At 38.9% G+C, this 22,958-nt stretch overlaps 1 protein-coding gene across 2 annotated transcripts in view; it reads right to left on the reverse strand.

Annotated features, from left to right (window-relative positions):
- ttbk2a (tau tubulin kinase 2a) overlaps positions 1-22,958 on the reverse strand; it is a 306,526-nt gene that overhangs the window by 159,035 nt on the left and 124,533 nt on the right. For both annotated transcript variants that reach the window (XM_043698390.2, XM_043698389.2), the window contains exons 4-6: positions 14,676-14,749; positions 6,628-6,768; positions 1,004-1,108 (exon numbers count right to left, since the gene is read on the reverse strand). In XM_043698390.2, the coding sequence (XP_043554325.2) occupies positions 1,004-1,108; positions 6,628-6,768; positions 14,676-14,749 (320 nt within the window). The remainder of the gene's footprint in view (positions 1-1,003; positions 1,109-6,627; positions 6,769-14,675; positions 14,750-22,958) is intronic.

Here is a 22,958-nt window from a genome sequence, read left to right on the forward strand (position 1 = left end):
AGACTCCTATAACCATCCTGGTAAATCTTCTCTTCCATATCTTCAAGGACCCTCTCTTTCCAAATGTGTGACAACCAGAATTGGTATAATATATGAATGGTTTAACAAGAGATTTGCAAAAGTTCAGCATAATTTCCCCACTTTCATCCTCAGGTCTTCCATGAAACCTATGATCCTGCTACACTTTGCTACTCTCTCAAAATGTTCTGCCACTTAAGATCTTTATGCAGATGAACCCTCAGATCTCTTTGCTCTTGCAAAGCCTTAAACTGTCATTAAGACATTTGTATTTTCCTAATTCTTCTGCCAAAATACACTTCTATGTATTAACTTTCATCTGCCATCTCCCTGTTCATTTTACTTGCATGTCCGTGCCCAATTGTTCCAATACTTCCACATTTGGCACAAGCTGCAAATTTTAAAAATTGACTCTAAGTTATATAAAAATGCTGACTCTTTGTCTGTTTGTATACATTTAAGTAATTAAAATAAAAACACAAATCAAGGCAGAAGTGATTGTTTCTAAAATGTGTCATTTTCAGGTGCAAAATATTACAAACAACCTTCAACTTAACACAATCAATCTTCCTCACCTGTATCCACCATAAATAACATTAACCCCACAACCTAAGAAATACAATCTCACTTCACTGAGTCAAATTGACTGCTTCCCACTCCAGCCATTCAGTCAACATTTCTGAAGGACAATCCCGATAGATGCAAACTGTGGCCATAGTGGTATTACCTCCTTGAGTGTGGCAATTGAGAAAGTTTCATTTTGTTTCATAAGCACAAATTTTAAGTTGGCAAATTTAAATTTTTTTTTAATAATTCATGGGACATGCTAACCAGCATATATTGCCCACCCTTAGTTATCCTTGAGAATTAAATCCACATCTCAAATACTGAAAATGACAAGATTAAAACATATTGCATCACTCAACTGTGAGAAAAGACCATTAATTTAATTTGATTAAAAAGTTAATACAAATAAATTACTTACAGGTCTAACATCACCACAGGAATTTGTGAACTGTCGTGCCAAACCAAAGTCCAGCATAAAACACTTTCTACAGGTGCTAGGAAAGCGGCCCATCGCAAAGTTTGACTGAAAATAGAAAACAACATTTTTCTCATTTTATTACAATCCATTCAACTGATCCAATCTTATAATTAGAGAGAGACTTTCACTTTTACAATGCCTTTCATAACCTCAGGATGACCAAAAAACATTTCAATCAAATAAATACTCTGAAGTATTGTCACTAACACAATGAAGGTAATGGAGCAGTCAGTTTCTGCATAACAAACTCCCACAAACAGCAAAGAGATGAATCATTAAACTAACTGGATGTGATAATGCTAGTTAAAAACAAATTTACTATAGAATATTTATGGATTAATGGCAGGGAGCAAATTAAACAGCTAATGGTCAAAAGAAGGCAAGGGAAGCAGCCAAATACAGCTTCTAGTAGTTTTTAAGGGTTAACAGTCACCAGAGCCACAAATTTAAATCTCCAATAAAGTCCAGAAGCACTAAGTACATTTCATTCATAAAGTATCCACAAATACATTACAAAGCAATTCAAGTTGGACATAACAGGAAATAGAAAAAAAATCACATTACTCATTTGCAAACTGCACTCTTAAATTCCTCCAACCAAATGTAAATTGGTAGATTTACTAAATATGACCAGAAACTGTTTAATTCCAATACAAACTCCAAGGCACTCTAAGTTAACAGATACGCAGTATATCATAGCAGAAAGGCCTTAGATAGGTGGTTTTTCCCCACTGTACCTTGGTAGTGGCTGCCCCAAGCTTTTATCCCAGCACATATTCCTGGGGCTTGGAATATGGCAGATTGCAACTCTTGGTTTGGGAGCAACTCTTTGCACTGGAAGACAGACACATTTCAGGCAGACCAAAGAGCAGCTTTTACTGAGCTGATGGTCCTCCAAGTGCAGTTGATGTTTGTCTTGGTGTGCATCCCAGAGAACAGCCTGTAGAACATATAAAGTCCTAGCATCATGGAGCTGCTCGGGACAAACCTTGACAAAGACTCTTGCATCTCTCGCCAGATCTTCTTTGCAAAGACATGTTGCAAAACAAGATTTTTTTTTTTAAATTGTGAAAACATACTTTATTTCCAAACAAAAAAAATTTCAGTCTTTGCAGAGAAAAAAGACAAAGAAATATTGGGATTTGGCATTCCTCAGAGTTTCTGTGCAGTTGCAAACAAAGGAAATTTTCTACTCACACAGGAAACTATTTATATTCATTTTGAGGTAACAAAGAGTCTGACAACTGAACAGACATTTGGCAGAAAGACCTAGGTTCTACCTGTGTTGCAAAGGATGAGTCTGGTCTTAGTGTCGAGGAACGCTCCAAGAGCTGGACAGTTCCATATCACCTTCCCTTATGGAAGGTGATATGGAACTACTGGTCTTACCCGACTGGGCCTGGGGGCAGCTGCCCCAACCTTTAGTGTGTCCCTCAGCATGTAGGCCTGAACTTTGGAATTTGCAACACTCTATCCAGGTCAACTCTGTACATTGGAAGACCAAGTTTCAGATAGTCCAAACAGTGTCTTTCATACAGTTGACAGTTGTCCAGGCACAGTCGATGTCTGTCCTGGTGTGCACCCCAGGCAACAGCCCATAGGGTAGAGAATCCTGCGGCAATCAGGTCAAACCTCAACAAAAACCACCGCATCTCTCTCCAGACCTTCTTTGCAAAGGCACATTTCAGGAGTTGTGAGACAGTCTCTTCACCAGCACTAGTTTAGTTTAGATTCGAGACAACATGCAGTTGTGCACAAAGACCAGGCATGCATGAAGCTTCTGATGGGCAGTGCCCTTTAAATCTGCAACCAAGCCACATCTTGGTGCACGTTAGAAAGTTTTGGTGAAGATACATTCCAACAAATTACTTTGACAGACTGCACAGAGTTAACTGGTCCTGTCATTTAACAGGATCAACCCTCTCCTTTTCCTGCAGGATCTTTTCCAATCTTTCCATAAGGGAAGGTGATATGGAACTGTCCAGCTCTTGGAGCGTTCCTCGACACTAAGACCAGACTCATCCTTTGCAACACAGGTAGAACCTAGGTTTGCACTGACAAGTTGATGACGTTGTTTCATTGGTCTAGAGGTATGATTCTTGCTTAGAGTAAATATTGGACGTACGAGAGGTCCCAGGTTCAAATCCCAAACAAGCCTTTGTCATCTTCAACTCTGTCCTTCATTCACTGTCTGTTTAGTTTTTTGTTACTTCTTCAAAGAGAGGATTGGTGAAGATAGAGCAGTGGACATTGACTATGTTGACTTCAGTCAGGCGTTTGACAAGGTTTTGCATGGGAGTCTGGTTAGTAAGGTTAGATCACATGGAATACAGGGAGAATTAGCCATTTGGCCACAACATTGACTCAAAGGTGCAAACAGAGGGTGGTGCTGGAGGGTTGCTATGCAGAATGGATGGTTGTGACCAGCTGAGTGGCACAAGGATCGGTTCTGGGTCTACTACTTGGTGTTATTTATAGAAATGGTTTGGATGTGAATATAGGAGGTAAAGTTAGTAAGTTTGCAGGTGACACCAAAATTGATGATTTAGTGGACAGTGAAAAAGGTTACCTCAGAGTACAATGTGACCTTGATCAGAAGGACTGATGGACTGAGGAGTGGCAGGCAAAGTTTAATCTAGATAAATGTGAAGTGCTATATTTATTTGGGGCAGAACTTATACACTTAATGATAAGGTCCTGGAGTGCTGCTGAACAAAGAGACCTTAGCGTGTAGGTTCATAGTCCCTTGAAAATGGATCATAGGTAGACAAGGTAGTGAAGGTGGCACTTGGTATGCTTGTTTTCATTGGTCATTGCAATGAGCATAGGAGTTGGGAGGTCATTTTGCAGCTGTATAGGACTTTGGTAAGGCCACTTTTGGAATACTGCACTTAATTCTGGTCTCCCTGTTATAAGGGTGTTGTTAGACTTGAAAGGGTTCAGAAAAGATTTACAAGGATGCTGCCAGGGGTGAAGGATTTGAGCTACAGGGAGAGGCTGAAAAGGTTGTGGCTATCTTCCCTGGAGCATTGGAGGCTGAACAGAGACCTTTACAGAAGTTTATAAAATGACGGTGGGCATGGATAGGGTGAATAGTCAACGTATCTTTCTCAGGGTAGGGGAGAACTAGAGGGATAGATTTAAGGTGAGAGAGAAAAGATTTAAAAACTACCTAAGGGGCAACTTTTTCATGCAGAAGGTGGTATATGTGTGGAACAAACTGCCAAAGGAAGTCAGAATCGTACAGCATGGAAACAGACCCTTTGGTCCAACTAGTCCAGGCCAAACACAATACCAAACTAAACTAGTCGCACCTGCCTGCTCCTGCCCACATCCCTTCAAACCTTTCCGATTTGTGTATTTATCCAAATGTCTTTTAAACATTGTAATTGTTTACCACATCCACCAACTCCACAGGAAGTTCATTCCACACAAATTTCTTCCTCTCACTTCAAAAATGTGCCCCATGGTCTTGAAATACCCCATCCGAGAGAAAAGATAACTACCATTCCTATCTTTACCTCTTATTATTTTACAAACTTTTATCAATAAGGTTGCCTCTTAACCTCCGCTCCCATGAAAAAAGAGAAATCACAGCCTTTCTTATAAACTCAAACTTGGCAACATCCTGGTAAATCTCTTCTGAGCCCTCTCCAGTTTAGTAATGTCCTTCCTATAACCGAGCAACCAAACTGGACACAGTATTCCAGAAGAGACCTCACCAATATCCTGTACAATCACAACATGATTTCCCAACTCCTTTACGCAAAGGACTGCATGCCAAATGCCTTTTTAAACCACCCTGTCTATGTGATGCAAACTTCAAAGAATTATGTACTTACACCCCTAGATTGTACTGTTATACAACACTACCCATGGCCCTACCATTATTTGTTGTACCAAAATACAAATCATCACATTTATCCAGATTGAATTCAGTCTGTCATTTTCAGCCCATTGGTCCATTTGATCAAGATCACTCTGTAATCTTAGAAAACCTTTTTCACTCTCTACTTGAGTGGAGGTTGGCATAATTACAACATTTAAAAGTCATCTGGATGGGTATATGAGTAGGAAGGGCTTGGAGGGATATGGGCCAGATGCTGGTAAATAGGACTAGAACAATTTAGGATATCTGGTCAGCATGGACGATTGGGACAGAAGGATCTGTTTCTGTGCTGTACATGTCTATGACTCTGTGACTTGATGTTTGCATATACGGGGTCTATGCACAGTTTGATACAGCCACACACCCTGCAGATGGAGATGCACGAATGCTGTTTCTGCCAAATGGACTGAAGGATGCAATAAAATAAGTCTCCCTAGTCAGTGGCCTGCAAATGCGGCAATTTTACTTTGGCGGTTACTGCCACCTTCACAGAACCTTCAAGCCAGGACTTGCTTAAGCACTCCAAGCACTCCACTAGCCTCAAATGACAAAACAAAACTAAAGGTATAGACTTGTTAAACAATATGAATGTGAGAATTTCATTGTAATATTGACTTGGGTACAGAATTCCAAAGCACATTGGTGCAGTGACTAATTATTTGGCTCAATTACGATCATTGGAAATGGGAATTGTGAGACTGGTTTACAGACAATATCAAAAAATCACATAATGCATTCCAATCTGTGCCCAGGAGCACAGACAGCTTTCACCGATTAGATCAAACTCTGACATACATTTCAGATGTTCAAAAATAATGGTTAAGTTGAAGTGGTAAGTTAATGTAAATTTTGGATTTGAGATTCAGACTGTTGGAATGGATCAGCAAAATGTTAATACATAATAGATGTGCACGAATGTCTGCAAGATGCTTAACAACAGTCCTTCTCATTTTGCAAGGCTAAAGGCTGATGATATGGTAGTTAACATCAATGGAGTGGATACTCAAGGGTTTAGTCACCAAGAAACTGTCTATCTAATTAAGTCATCCAGTACTTTATTAAGCTTGTTGTTTATAAAAACTCTATCAGAAGAGGTCAACTTGAAAAAGGATTGCATTTTTTAAATATCTGATAGCTGATTGAATTAAAGTTATAACTCCTGCATCACTGGAGGAAAGGACATTTTCGTTTGCAAAGTGTGTGGCACATTAGTTTGGCTTTCAGGTGAAATGGTAAAATGAAGCATCACCTGCCATTTCAATGGATGTTAGAAGATCTCCGAGAGACTATTTGAAAAGCAAAGTCATTTGGTCCAGTATTTGTTCCCAAACAAATATCACTTCAGAAAACAGATTACCCAGTCATCATCACCACCACCAGCAATGGCAGTTCATGGAAACTGGTTGTTGCATTCCCTACAATAGTGACTATACGGTAAAATTTTTACCTGAATAACTTAAGGACTTTGAAACTTCCTCATCATGAAACGCATGATCTAAGAGAAGATCTTTCTTTACTGTGAAAGCATTTCAACAGCCTTTATGATTTTACACAGCTTGATGAGTGTTTAAGGAACTAGGCCAACGTAACTAGTGTCTAAATATCTAATTGCAACAGGACAACTTTACAAAGTAACATATACTAAAAGAATGCAATTGCCCGGAGAATTACTTACAGGTTTGATGTCCCTGTGAAGGAAGCCCACAGTGTGAATACTTTCTACTGCTTCAAGAATCTGTTTTCCAAGTCGCAGAGTAGTGCTGATGCTAAAGGTACCTCGAGACTGGCTTCGACGTAGATCAGCAAGGTTTCGACCCTGAGCAGAGAGAAGAGAAATTCTCTTAGCTCTAAAAGAATGATGATAAACAATATTTCTATTTGTGATGAGGGATCTATATAGATTTTTGTTTAAGGAATTTCCCAGCATAATAGTAATTTCTTACAGGACAATAACAAAATTCAAATAGGTCAATATTTCCAATTATTATCTATTACCATTTCAGTTGTCCCTTGTTCTCTTAATATCCAGACCTGATGCTTTCCTCTTGTGTGTTAATTGTCTGAAAATAGGCTTTGATTTCTCATTTAGATTTATGAATTTTAAAGAAGTCTTGATTTTTCAGACAAGGTATGGAGGTAAAGCAAGCAATTTCATTTTAATATACTTTTGTTTAGATCTATGCAAAGTGAATTCTTTAGGAAATGCATTTTTAAGATAATTAGTATTTTCACCCATGGTCCATGCAGGTTAAACTATCTCAACTCCAGTGGCAGTAGGCAGCCCATAAGCGACCTCAGTTTGGCAGTAAAATTTAAGGACTGGCTGCTTAATATACAAAAAGTATTAAGTGTTCGGCAAAGAAAGAGAAGGAGAAAAGGGAGGTGGACTAACAGTACTAACTTGGGAAAACATTATAGAGTTGAAAAGAGTGATGTTCTTGAGGGGTGAGGCCAAAATCCATTATATAGAGTTGAGAAGCAAAAAGGCAAGATCAACTAATTGGAATATTCTGTAGGCCTCAAGATGATGATTAAGGAATAAGTCATCAGAAAAACCAAGAGTCGTGTGTGAACTATAGAGTGGTAGTGCAGGGATACTTTATTTAGAATTTAGAGATAGTTAGTTAACATTTGAGTAATATTTGACAAGGACAGCGTTTGATCAATATGCTCTTAGTCCAACTAGAAAAGTACGAAAAGTACGCAGTAAGAAACCGGATGCTGGAGAATGAATAGACTGAGTGACTGTGACTCGATATTTAGATCGAAAGCAGAAACTGAAATTGCTGGTGAAACTCAGCAGGTACGGCAATATCTGTGGGAAGAAAGCAGAGTTAACATTTCAAGTTCGGTGACCCTTCATCAGAATGGGTAAGATCAGTGTATGAAAGTTCAGCTTTGTAATGGACATGAGAAAGAAGCAATCTAATATTGAATTTCTACACTGAAAGAGAGCCTTTAGGAGAATGCTCAAGGAAGTGGTGTTTTTGGGGAACGCAATGATATAGTGATATTGTGACTGAATGAGCAACTCAGAGACTGGGATCATTTTTTGATGAAATTAATTCAAATCCCAATATGACAGAAGGTGAAATTTAAATTCAACAAAAGCCTAAAATTAAAAGCTGGTTTAATTGCAACTATTGTCAATTGTTTTAAGTACCCATCTGGTTCACTAATGTTCTTTAGGGAAGGAAATCTGCCATACTCAATATCCACTGCAATTTGGCTGACTCTTAACGGTCCTCTGAGGTGGCCTAACAAGCCTCTCACTTCAAGGGCAATTAGGAATAAGCAATAAATATTGGGCTGGCCAGCTACACAGAGATTCCACAAATAAAAGAAAGAAAAGGCACAAGGGCAAACTGTAAGGGAATAAAAACCAGGCAGCTTGGATGACAAGGGAGATGAAGAGTATAATGAAACAAAGAGGTAGGTCTATGATGCACAGCAGGTAAATTCTTCAAGTGAGAACCAGGCCAATAGAATGATTTGAGAAGGGGGATAAAGAGAAAATATGACTGGAAAAAGTGAATATTAGAATAGAATGGCAGTTAACATTAAAGGTCAAATTCTTTGACCAGCATGCATACAGCAAACAGTTGGTAAAAGATAGAATAGGTCCCTTTTGGGAGAAAGAGGGCAAAAACTTAGAAGGTGCAGAACAAAGCTAGAATACCGAGTTAATTATATTGGCATTCACTAAGGAAGAAGAATCTGAAAGTATCAGTAAAAATTGTGCAGGCATTAAATAGGGTTAAAATTGAAAGGAGAACTATTGGAAAAGCTGGTTATGCTTCGTGTAGATTTAAAAAAAAACCTTATTCTGATGACTTGCATACCAGACTGTTCACAGAAATAAGGGTGGAGATGACAAAAGGGCTTGTGTTAAATTTTGATTCCTCCCAAATGTGGAGAAGTGGCACACCATTAATTCACTTGTTGGTCATTTCAAATTTCTATGGATTTCAACAGCTCATCTTTCATTACCTGGGATGATCTGCTCAAAGCATGTCTGTTTACTTCAGGACATGTTGGTTGATTCATGATTCATTTATTGTTGTCACATGTGCCTAGATACAATAAAAATTATTGCTTTGCAGACTATATTGGCAGATCGTACCATACAAAGCGCATCAAGATAGCAGAACATAGAGAGATCAGAACTGACATTTGAGAGGTCTGTTCAAGAGTCTAACAACAGCAGGGAAGCTGTTCTTGGATCTATTTGCACACTTATTCAAACCTTCATATATTCCGCCAATGGAAGAAGGTGGAAGAGAGTATAACGGGATGGGAGGGGTCTTGGATTATGTTGGTGACTTTTCTGAGGCCGAAGGTATAGAGTTAAATGGATGGAAGATTGGTTTGCGTGATAGATTGGGTTGTGTTCATGACTCTCTGGTTTCTTACGATCTTGGGAAGAGCAGTTGCCAAACCATGCTGTGAAGCATCCAGAAAGGATACTTTTATGGGACATCTATATGGAAAAAAAACTTCAGGACATGTCCATTTACTTCAATTCTCACTTCCAGGGTCAGGTCTCAATTTATCTTGATTATGTCTTGATCGTCTTCACATTTTTTGATCCATATTCCTCACTCCTTGATTTCACTTTGTTTACAATTCCCAGTGGTGCCTCTTATGATTTGCTGATCAGTGCATGGGCATCTGTGAAAATCAAGTTGTTGATGTTCAACCTACCATATTATAACCTGGTAGGATTGCCCCAGTCTCTGACGAAAGGTTCAATGTACAGGTTAAATATTTTACAGGGCATATTCATCTCTGATGCACTCCACTTTTGCTTGGAAAGCTGTCTGACAAGCAGTTATTAGGTCTCATCACTCTGACTGATCCAACTTTAACAATTTCTATCTTAAACACTCCATTATTTTCTGACGCTAAGCTCCATCCAATACCTTCTCAGTCTATACAGTACACATAGTCAGCCATCTGCACTTTTAAGAATCTTTAAATTTGCACTCTCAAAAATGTTTGCTCTTATTCCTTTCTTGACAGTATGACTGGCTATCTACCTCTGCTTGGATAGACGGGTCATGATTTTCAAAAACAATTATTAAAATTATTTTAGTTACATGGCTCCACTGTATTTTTGTCCTTTGCTCCAAGTACTCAGCTTCCGAAATAATCAAAAGCCCGAAATAAACCTGACTGCATCAAATCCTCAGGCAGGAATCCTGTTTTGTAAACTATGTTGTAAAGGTCTGTCAATATCCCAATATTAACATCATTCATAGATTTCAGGCATTCTACTGACTCATTGCTTCCAGGCACTTTTCTTATATTCATCTTTTTGATTGCAGCACTGACCAATACCTCCACTTTCTCTGGTCCTTGACTTCCTGCTCATGGTACCAATTCACCTCCCTCTTCATTATCACCAACTCTCTGATTTACTCCAACTCATTGTTTCTCTATCGTTGATTTTCCCAAACAGAAACACACTTTCCTTGCTTCTAATATAACATAACCGTAGTTATTATTTTAGTCTTACCTTTCAACATTTTAACTTTCTTGTGCAATGTTATGTTACAACTTTTCCCAGTTCTTTCCTCACTTTCCATGGCTGCTCCATGGCTATTCTTCACAGCTTCTTTATTTTGTCATGTTCTTTCTTATTGTTCTTATTCTATTTTCTTTTCTCTACCATATTAAATATTTTTTCTCTCAACAACTCTTGACATTTGCTCCTCTTTAACAGTCTCAGCTCCCATGCATTTCTTGCACTGTTTCAAATTTTCTCAATGTCTTAATAAAAGCAAATTACTGCGGATGCTGGAATCTGAAACCAAAAGATAAAATGCTGGAAAATCTCAGCAAGTCTGGCAGCATTTGTAAGGAGAGAAAAGAGCTGACGTTTTGAGTCTAAATGACCCTTTGTCAAAGCTAAAAAATAGGGGAGAAATAGGGAGGTATTTATACGAGGCTGAGAGAAGGTGAGTCATGGCTCTAGAAGCAAAGGTAGCAATAAAGAGATGATAATGACAGTGCATAGAGGGATTATAGGGAGATTAGGAGCTGTGAATGACCAAGGCTGAAGCCAGTACTTGTGACAAAATATGTAGGGGATGGGGGGTATGGGTGAAGCAGAGGCAAAATGGAAAACAGGGGCAAAAGATAGCAAAGGGGGAAGAGGAGAGAAAAAAGTGATGAGAGAGTGGGGAGCGAGAGAAAGAGAGACAATCAAGAAATAAGAGGTACAGAACAGTGAAGAAAATACATAAAAAAACAAAATAAATGAAATAAAATTATCTGAAGTTGTTGAATTCAATGTTGAGACCGGCAGGCTGTAACGTGCCTAATTGAAAGATGAGATGCTGTTCCTCCAGTTTGCATTGAGCTTCACTGGAACATTGCAGCAGGCCAAGGACAGACATGTGAGCATGGGGAATGTGGAACATTTCTTGTTCCAGGCCTACCCGGGTCCCCTCCCACAACTGCTTTATCGGTACATCAATGACTATTTCGGGTCGGCTTCATGCTCTCGTCCTGAATTGGAAAATTTCATAAACTTCGCTTCCAGTTTCCATCCCTCCATCACCGACACTTGCCTTCCTTCCCTTGACCTTTGTCTCCATTTCTGGCAATAGTCTATCCACTAATATCCATTACAAGCTCACTGACTCCCACAGCTATCTGGACTACAGCTCTTCTCACCCTACGTCCTGTAAGGACTCTACCCTTTCTCTCAGCTCCTTCTCCTCCACCGCATTTGTTCCAATGAGGCCACTTTCCAAAGTGGTGCTCTTAATATGTGCTCCTTCTTCTCCAACCGTGGCTTCCCACCTACAGTTGTTGACAGGGCTCTCGACAGTGTGCGGTCCATCTCCCGCGCCACGACCCTCACCCCCCTCCCTCCCCTCCCAAGGGTAGGGTCCGTCTTGTTCTCACCTTTCACCCCACCAGCCTTCATATGCAAAGAATAATCCTCTGCCATTTTCGCCAACTCTAACACGACGCCACCACTAAACACATCTTCCCTTCCCTCCCCCTGTCTGCATTCCACAGAGATCATTCCCTCCCGGACAACCTAGTCCACTCCTCCATCACACCTAACACCTCTCCCATCACACACGGCACCTTCCCATGCAATCGCAGAAGGTGCAACACCTGCCCCTTTACCTCTTCCATGCTCACCATCCAAGGCCCCAGACACTCATATCAGATTAAGCAGCATTTCACTTGTACCTCTTTCAATTTGGTCAATTGCATTCGTTGCTCCCAATGTGGTCTCCTCTATATCGGAGAGACAAAACGCCGACTAGGTGATCGTTTTGCTGAGCGCCTTCAGTCTGTAAGCAATCAGGTCCCGGACCTTCCTGTGGCTTGCCACTTCAACACACAATCCTGCTCCCATGCCCACATGTCTGTCCTGGGCCTGCTGCAATGTTCCAGTGAAGCTCAACGCAAACTGGAGGAACAGCATCTCATCTTCCGGTTAGACACGTTACAGCCTGCCGGTATTTTCTTTTCCACTGTTCTGTACCTCTTATTTCTTGATTGTCTCTCTTTCTCTCGCTCCCCACTCTCTCATCATCTTTTTCTCTCCTCTTCCCCCTTTGCTACCCTTCTCCCCTGTTTTCCATTTTGCCTCTGCTTCATCCATTCCCCCCCCATCCCCTACATATTTTGTCACAAGTACTGGCTTCAGTCTTGGTCATTCACAGCTCCTAATCTCCCTATAATCCCTCTATGCACTGTCATTATCATCTCTTTATTGCTACCTTTGCTTCTGGAGCCATGACTCACCTTCTCTCAACCTCGTATAAATACCTCCCTATTTCTCCCCCTTTTTTAGCTTTGACAAAGGGTCAGTTAGACTCGAAACGTCAGCTCTTTTCTCTCCTTACAGATGCTGCCAGACTTGCTGAGATTTTCCAGCATTTTCTCTTTTGGTTTCTCTATGTCTTTTTGTGTTTCCTAAAATATCAGTTGGTTATTCCTTAATTTTAATTCTTGCTCGTAATCTCCACAACATATCAGAATATTTTCCTCCTTCCTTTTTCCTCCATTTTGGTTGTCTTGGTCTTTCAAGGGAGTTGCTTTTGGATTTTCAGCTTAATCTTCATTTTCATTTTAAGCAGTTTGAACTGAGGTCAGCACTCATGCATCTTGCTGGATACTTGTAAAATTAATTTGATTTATGCAAGTTGCATGGATTCTTCAAGGCGTATAGTCATCTTGGCTGTTGCTTGAAGACAATCACTTGTTTTCCTCACTTGCGTTCTTCGTTCCTGGTCCATAAACATCTACTACATTTCCACAAATTTCTCTGCTAACCTTTACATTCAAATCATACACAGCTTGTTTGTATTCATCACAGTGATGTTCTCCAAAGAGTCAGCGCAAGGACCATTGTTTTTTCCCCCAGATAGGAATGACAAATCATGAAACATGGAGTAAAGTTTCAATATTTGCTGACAATACTAAACTTGGAAGAGTGACAAACAGCTAGGATGATACACACTGTTTGTAACAGGATGTACATGGGCTAGCATAGAGAACAGACAAATATATTTTAGCAGACAACTGTGGGGTTTATGTTTTTTGTCAGAACAGATACAGAGAGGCATGTTAACTGAATGGCACAATTCTTTAGAGCTTCCAGGAACAAAGGAACCTGGGTTTCATGTGTATTGACCATTGAAGGTTACATAACAAATAAAAAATGATTAGCAAAGCATATGGGATGTTTGGCTTCATAAATAAGGGCTTTGATTCAAAGACAGAAAGTAGTTATGCTAAATTAGAGTATTTTGAGTAGTTCTGGTCATCACACTTTGAGGGATACAGAGGAGATTTAGCAGACTGGTTCCATGGTTGGAGTATTTTAATTACAAAATTATGCTGGAAAGACTGGGATTGTTTTCCTTAGAGTAAAGGAGATAAGCACCCGTTCTTTCTACTATCCAGACAGTCCAAATGCTAGTTAGAAATAGGTAGTCAGCTATCTAATTTCTAAGATGCAGTATTAATGTATGCTTCCAGAGGTTGTACTGCAAGAAACAGAAAACCAAGCAATAACAAAATGAGGATTGAAGCAGGATATCTTTAAGGCAGCATCTATGAAAATTGTTCAAAACATTGTTAACTGCAAAAACAAATCAGATAACTGAATTTGCTCAATATGATCTCTAGTAGTATTTCAAATGGAATTCCATACGCAGCATTGACCTTTTATACATGGAGATTTTTGGTTGCAAGGATAAAAATCAGTATCAGTTGACACTACCATTTTATCTCAAGGAATATTATTGAGGTCACTCCACTAGGTCTGATTCATCACTAGACTCCAGGTAAAAAACAATAGAGCTAGATGACCTTAAGTCTTTGCGACGATATGCTAGATAATTAAATACAAACCAATATAGGTATCAGGAAACTGTAGAAGTTGGAAACTCTCTGTACAATATGGGTTATATACACAAACAGTGCAAAACAATAAATTATACTTCAGCAACTCAAAAATTCTGATTGTTACGAAAGTAATTTTATCTGACAAAATACAAAACAAATAAATGGATGTCTGTGGAAATGCAAGGTAAACATGGCACAATGAATATTTTTATTCATATTTGAAATAAAGGTGAATGGTTAAAATGACCCAGCTGAACTAAAAGCTAAATAATTAAATAACAACATGAGTTTTCAAAAAAATCTGTACTTCACAATGTAGTTACTATTGTTAAATAAACTTACCTGTAGCTGCATAACAACATAATTGAAACGGTCATTTCTTCCACAGCCAATGAATCTACAAACATGATCCTTCCCTATTGCAAAAGGGAAAAAAAATCTCCATCAGCAATTTCACTTAAGAGAATAATGATTCCAATGCTGAAATATAATACACACACTACTGGAATTTTCAATAATTGACAAGTCCCATCCAATAGCATTCAACTCAATTCTTCAATGACTGCACTCTTGGAAGAATTAGTCATTATGGTGATTCTACACCAGACAATAAGTTGTACAGCATAGCCTATAGGCTAATAAACATCAGCTGCAAGAATGGGAGATCGTAAGCTTATTTTACAACTAATATTATTTAGTCTCCATGGTTTAAGAAGAATTTGCCATTAACCTATTCATCATCACACAACTGGATGAAATGATCTCCATATTTGGTAACGTTTACAGAAATTTCTCCTTTCATTTGTCTATCAGGTCTAGTAGATGTCAATGACAGACAAATAGGCCAGATAAAACATAACTTTTTTTTGTTTTGATGGCTTTCCAATGCAGGGTATGCAACATGTTATCGAACAGTAGCCTAAACAGTTTAATAGGTGACTGTCACAAAGAAATCTGCACTGACAGAAAAGGTACTTAATATAAGCCTAACAAGCTATTAAAGTTTCCATTTTCTTAGCAAACTCTTTAAATTGATGAAATATATTTGAAACATTTATCTTATGGTCTGTAAAACACAAAAGCAACACTGATTATGGATGCATTAATGTGATTTTAATTTACATTACTTCAAAACTCACATTTACATCAATTATTGACTCAACTATTCTTCATTAGAATTTCTCTAAACATGGACATTTGGATATTAATAAAAGTGACAATTGGTCAGCACACAGGAGACGGAGTGGTGAGATATGGGAATGTACCCCAATTCACAAGGTATGACGAGTGGTATTCGTCAGGAATCTGATTTTGAGCCTTTTACCACGCATATATATAACTTGGATAAAGGCAGAGAGCTACATATCCAAGTTCGCAAATGACACTAGGTTGAGATGCGCAGCAAGTTATGGAAGTAGGAAGTTGCAAAGTGAGATTGACAGGTTAATGGAGTAATCAAAAATGTGGCAGATGAAGTTCAACGTAAAGAATGTGAGAAATGTTTTCACTTTGGATCCAAGAATAACACAAATTAGAATATTTCACACCTGGGTAGTGATTAGAAACAAATTTCTAACGGCATTTGGGTGTTCAGGTTCACAAATCACTAAAATCTTATGCATAGAAAGAGGTGTTTTCATTTCATAAAGTCCTACAGAGACCCCTTCAGGAACAATGCTGCCATTCTGCATTCTACATTCAAGAAGAATGAGAATTATTATCTGAAAAAGAAATGCACATGAGTACAGATCAGAGGACACAGGACAGCGACTCACTTGCTCCTTCAGAAAGGTCATGCTGACACAATGGGCTAATTCACAATGATATTACATTCAGTTTTGAGCATAGCACCTCAGAAAGAATAGGATTATATGAGCTAGGGAATGCCCACGATGAATGAGACAGGCTTGATACAACAGATGGCCTCTTCCTGCCCATCATTTCCGAATGTCTGCAACTTGAAGTCTTTAAGATATTCATCCTCGTGCATTTATGAAACTTTTTTTGAGAAATCACAAAAAGATCAACACATTCCAATTAGTTCAATTCAGCATTTTGAAGATTCCATTTACTTAGTTACATTGACAGAAGAATTCCAACCAATTACTTCATGATTGTTTTTATCAACTTATGCAAGTGTTACCAGAAGGCATAACAAACACAATCTTTCTTGATAGATAATATACCATTTTTTAAAAAAAGGACAATTTTCAATGCTTGTCAGAAGGTTTCTGTACTGTACTTAGTTTAAAAGATAAAACGTTTTAAAACCCATATTTATTTGACTAAGCCTTGCTATTCTCATGAAAGCACAGCCAGTAATTCTACTGGCAATGAGCATTGCTCGAGGAAGTAGAAATATTCTGCTGGTAAAATGTGCTAAATAACCAAGTTTTACGTTTATCCTTTTAAGTAGTATAATGCAAAGCAAATATGCCTAACTGATGCTCAGACGTATCACACTACTTTTTTGCATGACAGGTGCAGGTTAAAGGGTCAGGTGATATTAATCCAGCCATCAGCTGATCACTGACCAGGGCATCCAGTAGCATAAGAAACATAACTGAGGGCAGTGAAATTTGCATCAATTAAACCAGTCAATGCAAAATATACCAAGCATTTTAAGTGCTTCCACAATATAGATTTGCCAAGTTCATGAATTAATGTTGAGGGTTAAAAAAATTGAATTGAATGATTGTCACTTGCATTTTCAGTGAATAATAGTGAAAAGTATCATAGTTCAATGTATGATTTCAAGTTACATCACACTATAAACTTTTGCTGTAAATTCTGTGTCTTACAATTGTGTACTCCACAACCACCTGATGAAGGAGCGGTGATCCGAAAGCTAGTGCTTCCAATTAAACCTGTTGGACTATAACCTGATGTTGTGTGATTTTTAACTTAATAGTGAAAAGATTCAACTGCCACAGTCAGGCAACTAGATACTTTGCCACAAGGATCATGCTCAAATGCCAATAAGACCCCACAGCACGGTCTCATCTTACAATTTGATATTCTGCAACACTGAGGATACAAATGCAGATATGGATCTTATTGCTACCCTAACACTTCATATCATCAATTTAGTTCTTATGGTCCTGTAGAAATAGTGCAGAGATATCAGATAAAATGTATATTTGAGAAGCTCTGATTTAGTATCTCTCAAAGACAGGGGGATATGTTCAAAGTTTGTGAGAAGAGCCGAGCTGGGAATTGGTGTTGCAGACGTTTCGTCCCCTGTCTAGGTGACATCCTCAGTGCTTGGGAGCCTCCTGTGAAGCCCTTCTGTGATGTTGCCTCCAGCATTTATAGTGGTTTGTCTCTGCCGCTTCCGGTTGTCAGTTCCAGCTATCCGCTGCAGTGGCCGGTGTATTGGGTCCAGGTCAATGTGTTTGTTGACAGAATCTGGGGGACATGGTCTCCTTCTTTGTATTTGGGAAATCATGTCTCACAAACTTGATTGAGTTTTTTGAAGGAGTAACAAAGAGGATTGATGAGGGCAGAGCGATAGGTGTGATCTATAAAGCAGTAAGGCATTCAACAAGGTTCCCCATGGAAGACTGGTGAGCAAGGTTAGATTTCATGGAAGAACTCACCATTTGGACACAGAGCTGGCTCAAAAGGTAGACGACAGAGAGAGTAGTGGTGGAGGGTTGTTTTCCAGACTGGAGGCCTGTGACCAGTGGTGTGCCACAAGGATCGGTGCTGGGTCCACTATTTTTCATCATTTATATAAATGATTTGGATGCGAGCATAACGGGTACAGTTAGTAAGTTTGCAGATGACACCAAAATTGGAGAGGGAAGAAGGTCACTTTAGATTACAACGGGATCTTGATCAGATGGGCCAATGGGCTGAGAAGTGGCAGATGGAGTTTAATCTAGATAAATGGGAGGTGCTACATTTTGAGAAAATAAATCTTAGCAGGACTTATACACTTAATAGTAAGGTCCTAGGGAGTGTTGCTGAACAAAGAGACCTTGGAGTACAGGTTCATATCTCCGTGAAAGTGGAGTCGCAGGTAGATAGGATAGTGAAGGTGGCATTTGGTATGCTTTCCATTATTGGTCAGAGTTTTGAGTACAGGAGTTGGAAGGTCATGTTGCGGCTGTGCAGGACATTGGTTAGGCCCCTGTTGGAATATTGCGTGCAATTCTGGTCTCCTTCCTATCAGAAGGATGTTGTGAAACTTGAGAGGGTTCAGAAAAGATTTACAAGGATGTTGCCAGAGTTGGAGGATTTGAGCTATATGGAAAGCTTGAATAGGTTAGGGCTGTTTTCCCTGGAGCGTCAGAAGCTGAGGTTTACAAAATTATGAGGAGCATGGATAGGATAAATAGACAAAGTCTTTTCCCTGGTGTCGGGGAGTCCAGAACTAGAGGGCATAGATTTAGGGTGAGAGGGGAAAGATATAAAAGAGACCTAAGAGGCAACTTTTTCACACAGAGGGTGGTATGTGTATGGAATGAGCTGCCAGAGGAAGTGTTGGAGGCTGGTACAATTGCAACATTTAAAAGGCATTTGGATGGGTATATGAATAAGAAGGGTTTGGAGGGATATGGGCCGGGTGCTGGCAGGTGGGACCAGATTGGGTTGGGATATCTGGTCGGCAGGGACAAGTTGGACCGAAGGGTCTGTTTCCATGCTGTGCATCTCTATTACTATGACTCTATTTCAAACTAGCAGAATAGCACTTGGAGAGCTGTACTAATTATTTATTTCCAGTTAAAAGACAACTAGAAGCAACTCAAAATTCCAATTTGAATTTCAGACAAAATTGAAATATTATTTTTCATTAGATTTTAAAAAGTAACATTCTGCTTAAAATTCCATTTTAAGGTTTTACCATATTAAAAGGAACCATGTAAATACGAAGAGCTGCTGTTAAGCCACAACATTATTTAGAACAAAACCTGGGTGCTTTACAATAAAAAATCTTGATCAATATAGAAAATACTAAGGAAATACCATTATTTGAAAGGTCATAGAAACATTAGGAGTGGCCAAAAGTTTCAAAATCCCACATAATTCAACCATAAAACTGTAGCGAGATGAAAGCAAGATCATGCAAATGGCTAGAAAGCTGTGACAAAAACTAAAGTGCTGGAAACACCCAGCTGATCAGCCAGCACCAAGGGGGTGAACATGATAGTTATTGTTTCAGGCCTGAAATATCAACTTTTTCTTTCTCTCCACAAATGCTGACTAACAGGCTGTGTATTTCCAACAGCTTTCTATTGTAATTTAAGCTAATACAGCTGCTCAGTGCAAAGCATCATTAAATTCACAGAATGTGGAGGTGCCGGTGTTGGACTAGGTTAAAAATCACAACACCAGGTGAGAGTCCAACATGGTTTATTCGGAAGTACAAGCTTTCGGAGTGCTGCTCCTTCATCGGGTGGCTAGTGTGGAGCGTGTGCGTGCACACACACATACTTTCTGTCTCTCCCTCACATGCATGTGTGACACAGAGTCTCTCTCGATCTCTCCCTCACATACATGTGTACACATGTATACGTTTATGGGGTGAATGTGCATTTTTGTATTTGTAGATACATCTTTGTTCAAAAAGCACACAATATGTCACATGGACTGACTGCCTACAGATTATAATTTCCTACTTTTGGAAACAGAACCAGTCTGACTCAAGGTTAGGATACAGACAGACTCTAACCTCACACCTTTAATTCATTGTCTGGGCTGAGATGTCACTTTTTTGTATATGAAACCTTAAGTTATCGCGGGACTGTGATTTACATATTAATGAACCAAAACCTGAATCCCCATTTTAAGTGATTAAAGGCTTAACAACAATCTAGGTTTGTTCAATACGTCGCGTCAGTTGTATGACAGTTGGATCTTTTACTATAAATTGTGTCCTATGATTCTGCCCCACTCGCTACCTGATGAAGGAGCAGCACTCAAAAAGCACTCCAAATAAACCTATTGGATCATAACCTGGTGTTGTGAGATTTTTAACTAAATTCACATAGATTGCAAGATTCTTTCAGGATACAATCAATATCATGAGACATGTTCCAAAGGCTCAAAGTTGCAGGCACAGTGTGACTTTGGCACCAAACCAAGGAATCTGATTTAGTGAGGGAGAAGAACGAAGCAATGAACTGAAATTAATTGCTGGGCAATACTAAAGTTTACTGCTGCATTTAATATGATTATATCAACATAACCAAATGTTTTAAAAAGACCACTATAAAATTATACAAAAGTTCACTCTCAACTAATAGTAGTTTAAACTATTAATATTTATAGAGATTTACAATTGTACAAATAAAGGTCAATCAAGAGCAACTCAATAACTTGAAAGATAAATGGTTTCAAAATGTTCTTTATTAAAAATCTAAAGCAAGTCTGCTGGTTGTTATGCTAAGGAAGATTCAGCACAGAATGCCTTTCCAGGACTAGGAGGTGCAATTGTACCTTGGCTTTCAATTATAATATTAAACACCTTTAAAGCAGCATAGACTGGTAACTGATATGCAGAATGCTAACAGATCTAAAGAAAAGCTCAACCAATTACGACTAACCATAATAACTCAGGGTAATTTAGCATCAATTAGTTAACACTTAAAATAAAATTATCTGCATTGATTCTGCCATTAACTTTTGGGAGCATCTTTCTTATTGAAAATCTTTTCAAATACAAGAAGATGCTGAAGGATGCAACCTGTTCAGTGAGGCAAGCTTTACTTTTCATTCCTGAATATTCACATGGCTGTAAATTCAACTCCTAATGAAGTCATATAACACAAATATTTATCTATGCAGAATCCATCATTTCTAAATAATTCTTCCAAATATTTCAGCCAAAAAGAACTTTTGCATCTTAATCAATGTTCAAACCTCTCCTAAAACTTGAGTGAATACTTCAGGTTGAGAGTATAATGTAACATGCAAGCTGTGCGTTCATGCTGTCTTTGGATAAGAACAGTAAATAGGGATAATGGGAATCAAATTGGCAGGATTTGACAAGTAGTGTTCCATAAAAGGTGTGTGTTAAGGCCTCAATTGTTCAAATTATTTATTAACGATTTGGATGTCTAGTTAGTGAGGGTGACTAGACATCCAAAGAGTCTTGTTTTCATGCTGTTTGACTATATGACTCTAAATAGAAAATACCATATCAATGCAAATACAGTAAAACTAACTGGTCAGACTTTTATTGTGAGCAATACACAGACTAGTTCCTTGACCATTCAGAAAGTATAGGTGGAACAATGCATCTAAATGAGCAGTGCAGGAACTGTATTTAAAGGGACCCTGACAGGGTTCTCAAAGTCAGCAGTTGTTACAGTATAGAGGATCCCAGTGTAACTATCCTCAAGGTCTGACTCTATTTATCTTATCCATGTCCCTCATGATTTTATCAACCTCTATAAGGTCACCCCTCAGCCTCTGACACTTTAGGGAAAAACAGCCCAGCCTGTTCAACCTCTCCTTATAGCTCAAATCCTTCAACCCTGGCAACATCCTTCTAAATCTTTTCTGAACCCTTTCATGTTTCACAACATCCTTGCGATAGGAAGGAGACCAGAAGGGCACGCAATATTCCAAAAATGGCCTAACAGCCATTTCTACAGCCTCAACATGACCTCCCAACTCCTGTACTCAATACTCTGACCAATAAATGAAAGCATACCAAACACCTTCTTCATCATCATATCCACCTGCAACTCTACTTTCAAGGAGCTATGAACCTGTACTCCAAGATCTCTTTGTTCAGCAACACTCCCGAGGATCTTACCTTTCAGTGTATAAGTCCTGCACTGATTTGCCTTTCCAAAATGCAGCACTTTGTATTTATCTGAATTAAACTCCATTTGCCACTCCTCAGCCCATTGGCCCATCTGATCAAGATCCTGTTGTAATCGGAGGTAACCTCCTTCACTGTCCATGACACCTCCAATTTGGCAGGATGTATCCAGTGGTGTGCACAAGAATCAGTGCTAAGGCCTCAATTGTTCACATTATTTATTAATAACTTGGATATTGGATAAAGTCATCTATCCAAATTTGCTGTTGATACAAAGTTAGGTGACTTGTAGGCAACGTAGATGATATGCCCCTCAATTTTGTAAACCTCTATAAGGTCACCCCTCAGCCTCCAACGCTCCAGGGAAAACAGCCCTAGCCTGTTCAGCCTCTCCCTATCGTTCAAATCCTCCAACCCTGGCAACATCCTTGTAAATCTTTTCTGAACCCTTTCAAGTTTCACAACATCTTTCTGATAGGAAGGAGTACTGTGTCCAGTTTTATTCCCTGTATTTAAAAAATAATGTATTAACATTGGAGGCAGTTCAAAAGAAATTCACAAGGCTGAAGGGATTAATTTATCACAAATAGCTGAGCAGATTAGGCCTTTATTCATTAGAAGAATAATGAGTGATCTTATTAAAATATTAAAATATCCAAGATTCTGGAGGGATTTGACAAGGTAGATTTTGAGAAATGCTTCCACTAGTGGGCAAAGTAGGGGACATAGAAGAATTCCATAGGACTCACTTTTTCACTCTTTAATATAGTATTGTGTTCTTTAGTTAAACTACAGCTTCCAGCTTCAGCCTTCCTCTGCTTGCTGACTTTTAAAAACAAAACAAAACA

The sequence above is a fragment of the Chiloscyllium plagiosum genome, unplaced genomic scaffold (assembly GCF_037043375.1).
Source record: "Chiloscyllium plagiosum isolate Xiang-an unplaced genomic scaffold, Cpla_swu_hap1 HiC_scaffold_8, whole genome shotgun sequence".
In the NCBI taxonomy this organism is placed as follows: Eukaryota; Metazoa; Chordata; class Chondrichthyes; order Orectolobiformes; family Hemiscylliidae; genus Chiloscyllium; species Chiloscyllium plagiosum.